The sequence below is a fragment of the Hibiscus syriacus genome, unplaced genomic scaffold, assembly GCF_006381635.1.
Source record: "Hibiscus syriacus cultivar Baekdansim isolate YM2019G1 unplaced genomic scaffold, ASM638163v2 tig00110430_pilon, whole genome shotgun sequence".
Taxonomy (NCBI): domain Eukaryota; kingdom Viridiplantae; phylum Streptophyta; class Magnoliopsida; order Malvales; family Malvaceae; genus Hibiscus; species Hibiscus syriacus.
This window is the reverse complement of record NW_024062734.1, coordinates 2,185,037-2,193,314: the sequence shown is the minus strand read 5'-3', so window position 1 is coordinate 2,193,314 and position 8,278 is coordinate 2,185,037. Positions and strand designations below refer to the sequence as shown.

Genomic DNA, 8,278 nt, shown 5'->3' with positions numbered 1-8,278 from the left:
TTGTCGAGGTTTATCTTTTATGATATTCGAATATATATATATATATATATATGAATTTTTGTACTTTGTACGTTAATTTAAAATTTATTAAAAGATGACCAGGTTAACAAATACAATTTTTGTTTGTAAGTTGTAATTAACAAATGTCATTGGATTGCAATTAAGTGCAAGTCCTCTATAACAACTTGAAAATATTTTATAAATTTGACTTTGGAAATTGTGGAATAATATTTTAAATCAATTTAACTAATACAAAACATCTTTCAGTTAGTTTGTTTTGTATTTCTCAATTAATTAGTGAAAAGAATGATGAAATTTTATATGTTTAAATTATCAATTTACCAATAATATAACCTTTCCGAAAGTTGAACAAGTAATATATTGATGATGCCTTGCTATTGCCTAGTCCATGTCAATGGTAGTAAAATCTAAGTAATTTCCCGTACAGTTTATGGTGTACTACACTAGTAATTTGATAAAGAAATGAATATTTTATATTTGATATATGAAGCTAGTCAAATTAACATATATATTAAATTATTATATTTAAGGGTAAACTACACCATTACTTATTAAACTTTACCCTCTCTCTTATTTCACTCAATGAACTTTTAATTTTTTTAATTTGCTTCCTAAACTTCACAGATTGGATTATTTTACTTATTCAACCGTTAAATTTTTAACGGAGTTATGACATGATAACTTACACCAAAATTTTTGGTTTAGAGTCTTACACTAAATCAAATTTTGTTTAAAACCACGTAGTTTTGATTTCTTATAAAAATACTTATTTTTTCTCATTTCTTCTTTTTTGTTTATTCTTCTTTCACTCTTTTTATCTCTCTCTCTCTCCCTATCTAAACCAATATAGCACCCTCCCAGAATAGGCCATGCTCGTTGGCAAGGACAGATTTCTGAAAGAAAAAAATGCTAAAAATTCAGTCAACTTCTAAATTATAAACCTAAAATCACCAAACCCAATCCATAAAGAGTGTAACTTTCCAAAATTGAAACCTATTTCCAGAAAAGCTTAGCTTAGATGGAGTGGGATTGGAATCTAACCCATCATGGAAAGCAAAGGCGTCGGGATTAAAGTTGTTTAATATTGTTCAATTAATTTGTGAAAAGAATGATGAAATTTTATATGTATAAATTATCAATTTACCAGCAAATATAACATATTGAAAATTTGACATTTTTCTCCCAAAAATCGATCAAGCAATACGATTTAGATACAAAAGCATGCATTCCTTTAACATAAACATATCTGTTCAGAGAAGATTATCCAAAACTTGAGATTCGGGGACTCGAGTTATAAAGAGAACACTCCTTATTTCAATGTTCCAAGTCCACAAGCCATTGCATTTAACTCCAAACCCACAAATCTTCCCGCGTTAAAATAAATATTCTTTTCAAAAAAATCTTTAAAAAAATAAATATTTGCGTTAATAAAAAAAATAGCAGCTGGTCCATAATAAGTTATAATATATGAACATTGAATGTGAAATTAAGAAAATAAAATGAAAAAATATTTGACCAATTCACAATGTTTGACTGGAAAATTGGTACTCGATTAACAGTACAAAAAAGAAAACAAAAAGGAAAAGATGCAGACGGCTTGACTAAGAAGTGCATATAAATAAGGTGGATTGGTACCTCTTAATTTGTACCAGCAAACCAGTCTTCGTCATAAATTTGTAGGCAAATATGGCAGGGGACTACACAAGATCTGTTGTGATATAAATTTACGTAACCACAACTCACCGAATACAAATCTTTTTACTTTTACAAACTCATCCTTCAAATATTTTTAATAGCCCCGATTTATGGGTGTAAATGAACTAAGCTTGAACGAATAAAGTTATATTTGTGTTAATTTATTTATTTTTAAATGTGTTCATATTTATTTTAAAATGATTAAGTTTATATTTAGAGAATATAAAATGATTAATTATATGACATGTTAAGTTTTTTTTCTTCTGCAAGACAGTGTGAAAGTACAAACAAAAGTCGATGAAAGCAAAATAATTATACCAAAAGTCAAATCCGCGATTTCCAGGAAATGAAGGTTGGTAGCTTGTTAGACAAGTATGAATACATGCCATAGAATCAAACTCAATATTAGTCAAACACTATCAAATTTTAATTTTTTTTACATAAAAAGTTTAGGTTAGGAATGACTCCAGTCTAGGGACATGATATATTTAAGATTCAATTGAAATTTACATAAGAATTTATAGATTACCCACTAAGATTGAAGACGATAGGATTCGAACTTAGCCTTATAAATTCAAATTTCTAAATCTCAAACACTTGTATTAATACGAGTATGGGGACGTTTACGGAGACGAAAAAGGACAACTTTTAAAATCATAAGGTACATATACAACAAGAGTACGATAAATATAAAATAAAATTTAAAAATACATAAAAAGGTTATAAATATTTGTTAAAGTTAATGATGACTATAATTTTTTTATAAAAGACAAAGATTATAGTGTATGTAAACAAAATCTTCAAAACGACTTGGATTTAACTTTTTTCTCCTAAGTGAGTGGACGATGGAATAAGTACTTCAATTTCTTTCACAACAACACTTTGAAAGACAAAGATTGAAGTAATGGAGTTTCGACACTAGAGTTAGTCTACCAACTTTTCGGGTCTTCGGTCCGAAGAATAGTTCTTTGTAAGAGAAATTAAATCTTAATTAAAAAATAAAATATTATCATAATTCATCTATATCCTTTTTTATTATTTAAACACATGCAAAGATCAAATATCGTCCTCGATACTCAAAAATTTCTCCAACATACTCAATTAATTTCAGCCGTACCCCTTAAACATGGGACGCTCCCAAGTTATACCCGTTCCTTATCCATATTGGGAATGTATCAGGTACTTGGTATGACGCTAAGTTGCCGTACCCGTGCTACATAGAAAAAAAATTGGGACGAACAACGGTAAGTATTAATCTATGAACTAAGTTTAGTCAAGCAAATTTTTAGTCTTCATTGAATGTGTAATTAAGAAAATAGAACGCAAAAATATTTGACCAATTCATGATATTTGACTGGAAAATTGGTACTCAAGAAAAACAAAAGGAAAAGATGCAGACAACTTGATTAAGAAGTGCATATAAATAAGGTGGATTAGTTCCTCTTAATTTGTACCAGTATTGCACTCCTCCTAAACTTGTAGGGAAATATGGCAGAGAACTACACAAGATGTGTAGGGATATGCCTTGTTATTTTCTCCCTGGTTTTATCTCCCATGTTACCCTGTGATGCGGCTCGTCCTCCTCGTGGTACAACCCCTTAAACCACTACACACACACATATTAACTGAAGACCTGTATTTGTTTTAGGAATTTGATTTGTTAATCTTGGTTTTGTCTGATGCAGTTTACTGCCCCGCTTGTGTATGCTGCGGGCCGCCACCGCCAGGCGGAAGCTGCTGTAGCTGTCGTTGTGCTTCGGTTGAATCTACACCCTCGCACACGGGAACTCCTTGATTTTAGTGGCTTCAGGGATCCCAATCAGGACCTCCATAAATAAATGCCCTCTTTTTCAATTCGTTTTCAATGTGTTTGCTTTTTCTTTTCGGGTTTCTCAAATCTGGGATAAAATAATGGCAGTCTACAGTTGAATATGCTACTGTAATCTTTCACAAATAGATGTCCTTCACTATAATTGTTCCTCGCTCTATCGTTCACTATGGCTCACATCAAGCCATTCAAACAAATTATATATATTTAAAATTTAGTAAGACAAGCCTGCCAAGTCACTAAAGTGGTAAAAATGAGTGTTGTTTTCCTTAAAGGTCTCGAATTCGAGTAGTTGCGTCTACGTGTGTTAGCAATGATTGGAAAGATTCCGAACAGATAATATCTTAATCTTAGCTAATCAACCAAGACACCAGAAATAAACACTCCAAGGCTTTCATTATACAACCTTCTCTTTGCCTTTGGATGATCTTTCTATTCTTTCTTTGGAAGCTTTTCAAGTTCATAAAACATAATCAAAATTAAAGTTATTACTTCGATTCAAGTATATAAACTTGAAATCACATACTATGTACCATGAATGCATATAATTTCATTTTTCTTCTTATATTGCTCTTTCTATTAATTTTATCCTCTAAAATACTAGTTTCCGCAATCTCTAAGATAATCAAATGAAAGGGTTTTGATCCTTTATGTCTCAAGAGTGTATTTTCTCTAATATATTCCATAAATTATTTCTATTTCTGTGAGGCCTATGATGGAAGATGAAATTGGTCAATAAATTCAGCAGAATCAGTACTATTTAAGGATCAATAAATCAACTACAAATTCCTACTTCAATCTCTTTTTGCAAATATATATATATATATATATATAATTTCCAGCATCAAATGACAAAATTTAAAATATAGGAAACAACAAGGAAACAAAAAATTAATATAAAAACTGCAATGGAAAGAATTAAGTACCTTGCTGCCTATGGATTCTCTCTGTCATGTATAAAAAACACCTTGGAAATTACCCCTAAAATTAATTGTTGTAGCTATGAAGCAAACGCACTGTCTTGAGAAAATGAAGATAAGGGGGAACTGGCATCAGTCAAGTCAATGCAGGGCCCATTCCAGTGGCGTTTGTTTCTTGAGAAAATTCAAGCGTAACATCTTATCATGTTGACCCTTGCCAAAGTTAATTGCAAATTTTTGGCCATTTCATCCACGTATTGAATTGCTTCTCCACCTAACCTAATCGATATGACTTGTATAAAAGTATCTGGTGAGCAACCATTCATTATAATTTGAGAATATAATTCACATCCAAAATTACTTAAACCTCTGATACTACAGACTCCATAGTAGTGTCCTCTGATAATATAATTTGAGCAACCATTCATGAAGAATATGTATGCAAAAAGCGGGCCCTTAAAGTTAACTTGTGTATGATTGCATCAATGCCCCTCAAATTCATGGAGAAAGGGTTCCATTGACATTTCAGGTTTAGAAGTAAAAGAGTAATTTACAAAGTTTGAAACATTTATCTTTAGAGTTAATGTAACATTTTAAAAACACAAAAGTGATACTATCAGTGACCATGTTTCCTTCTTTTCAGGGAATCCAAACATTATAAATTTTAAATCCAATCTTAAGCATATTTTATGAATGATTTTAGAATAAATTCGTAAACGTGTATGGACTAAACATGTTTAATATTATGAATTCTTTTAAATAAATTGTTAACGTCTTTGTAGATGAGTTGTAATATCGAGATCAAATCTCATTGATTAATTCTTATTAGGAAATTACAAATTTAATTTAATAGATTGAAATTCTACTAATTAATCATCCAATATTGTTTCTTCAAATCCAAAGAAGCAAAAGATGTCTACCTTTCATTATTGCAGTTGCTCTAATACCTGCAGTGGGAGACGAGCTATGTAGAGTACATTATATGTTGAGAGTTTAGCAAATACTAACAAACAAGTTCAATCAATACCTTGCAGCGGTCTTGTTTACGTTGAGCTACTGCTACATATCCCCCTCAAAGTAGGCCCCTAAGCAAATAGGATTTGGGTTTGTACAGTGATACTATGCTTAAAGGAAACAAGTTGTACTTAACTATCCAAACTCTTTATCATACAAATATAGACATTCCTCTGATGTGCATAAATTAGACTAAAAAAGAGAAAGAGAACTTTTTCCTTTAAGCATGGTATCATGGAGACCGATCTTGCCATTTTCTTCAGCGATCTTGCAGTAAAGAATATTCCCAAATGGGCTGAAGATTCCCTCCAACCAAGTGTCCAGCCAGGTTCTTGACAAAGAGATTGGCAATACCAATCTCTGTTGTTGAAGGATCTCTCTCAGACCACATTATCCTCACTGCTTTTCCCTTCAGCCCAATGTGATTTATACAGCCTAAAGCTTTATATGCTGATAAAAAAAACAAGATTCATCAAATAACCATAAATCCATGTGTTGCTAAAAGAAAAACAAAAAGATATGAAGATATGATGTTTACTTGAACAGATTCATAGAAAATAAAAGAAACAGCTCCAAGAAACTCGAGGAAAATGAAGGCAGGACAAAGAAACAGCCTTTTTCAATCGCCTTTTCCAATACTAAATGTAAAGCTTCCGTTACCATTATGAACAAGAAGGGAGATAATGGATCTCCCTGTCTCAAGCCTTTCATCATCTTAAACTCTTTTGTTGGAGAGCTGTTTAAAAGCACCGAAACTTTTACTGTTAAGATGCACTCCCATATCCAAGCTCGCCATTTAATTCTGAATCCCATACGTTGCTGCACCATATCTAAAAAAGTTCATCTCACGCAATCATAAGCCTTCAAAAAGTCTAGCTTAAGTATCACCCCTCCCATCTCATTGCTTTCCTGTTGCATCGAATGAAGTACTTCATTGGCAATAAGAATTCCATCAAAAATCTGTCGGCCCTTCAAAAAAGCACAATGTGTATCTCTTATCAATTTCTCCATTACTCCCTTTAGTCTTCTCGAGAGAGCACCTTTGCAATAATTTTATACAGCGAAGTCACCAAACTGATCGGTCAATATTCAGATACTTCTTTTGGGCTACTTGTTTTAGGGATGAGTGCAAGAATAGAAGAATTAACATTCTTCTCGAGATTTCCATTCCTATAAAATTTCTCGAACACTTTTACTAAATCATCATTTGCCATCTCCCAGCACTTTTTGAAGAAAAGCATGTTGAATCCGTCAGGACCGGGTGCTTTTGAATCATCACAACTCCAAACATCGTCTCTGATTTCCTCTAATGAGAGCGGAAGTTCCAAATTGCTTGCTGCCATTGTTGATAAGCGTTTGAAATCCAAGTTAAAAATAGCCTGCCAGCCCCTTTTGTTACAGCTGAACTGTTCTTGAAAATGATTGAAAACTTTCTGTTTTAGTTTCTTCGGATCAGCTCCACTTCCTTCTCCTAAATTTGGACCAAGAATCGTCCTTCTCTTGCTTCGGATCTTAACAGCCCTATGGAAAAACGTTGAGTTGCAATCCCCACTTCTTAACAAATTAAATCAAGATTTTTGTCTCCAAAGATCCTCCTTTGCTTTGAGTGTGTCCCGCAATTGTAGTTTGCTTTGTAACAATTCTTCTTGCAAATTCACGTCCAGATTTGCCTTTATCCTCTAATTCTTCTATTTCGTTAATTCTTCTTTCCAGAATTTGAGCCTTTGAGTCAAAATCAGAGCAAGATTCCTTATTCCATCTCCTCAAAGCCCCTTTAATAATTTTTAACTTGCTATGAAACTCATTATCAGTCTTGTTTGCTGCTTCCATTGCTTCCTTAATAGTTTCGACACAGCCTTCCTGTTTTAGCCATACATTGATGAATTTGAAAGGTCTAGGAAGATGATCTGAAGCCGATCGAGAGAGACCCCAAAGTGTAGTATCTGGATTAGAAACCATCCAATCTTCCTCCACAAACACCCTATCGAGCCTACTTCTTCTTCCATTTGACCCGTACCAAGTAAATTTCCTCCCTATCAATGGGACATCGAATAACTTGCAATTCTCTATAAAAAAAATTGAAATCCTCGATTCCTGATTGACGACTCCTGCATCCACTTCGTTCTTTCCTGTTTCGCACAACGCTGAAATCACCTCCCATAAACCATTCTCCTTGGAAGCTGGTTTTCATTGCTTCAATTTTGCTCCACAGTATCCTCTGTTCTGATAATTTGCAAGGTGCATATTTGTAAGTATACATTTCTTGTTATCCCCAATCCATTTGCCTTCAACTAGTACGATACAACTACCAATAAAGCACCTCTCTACCTGGAATTTACTCTTATCCCATATTGTAACCAATCCGCAGCTGAGGCCCTCCTTCCGAAAATCAAAATCATCATCATACCATACCTTTCTAACATCATCTTCCGAAAACATTTCCTTCTCAGTTTCTTGAATGTAAGCCACCTCTACTCTTTGACAACGAAACAACTTCCGAGCTGCTGAAACTTTTACTTCCGAACTCATTCCTTTAATGTTCCATGATAGTAATCTCATACTGCCGCCCTCCTTCCAGTTTTAACCTTTTCGTTTCTCTAACAGCTGCGATCCACCTCCTCTAATTTATGCAGATTAGAGGAATGCCTATAGTTGTGTGATCATCTTGTTGCACTTCCATGGCAGACATGTGTCCAAATTTGTCAGGAAGAGCGAGAGGTTCTGTTGGAATAAGTGAAGTTTGCTGTTGTGCTTACGTGGCACCCGAGCATCGCTGGAGTCGGAAGATATTTCATGTACA

The 8,278-nt window shown here is 33.4% G+C and overlaps 1 protein-coding gene across 1 annotated transcript; it reads right to left on the bottom strand.

Annotated features, from left to right (window-relative positions):
* Positions 1-5,737: 5,737 nt before the first annotated feature.
* Positions 5,738-8,007, bottom strand: LOC120125357. The gene is made up of 6 exons (XM_039143787.1): positions 7,788-8,007; positions 7,109-7,607; positions 6,576-6,999; positions 6,367-6,447; positions 6,090-6,297; positions 5,738-5,928 (listed from the first exon to the last, which is right to left on the bottom strand). The coding sequence occupies exons 1-6, from the start codon at positions 8,005-8,007 to the stop codon at positions 5,738-5,740; spliced, it is 1,623 nt and encodes a 540-aa protein (XP_038999718.1).
* Positions 8,008-8,278: the final 271 nt, after the last annotated feature.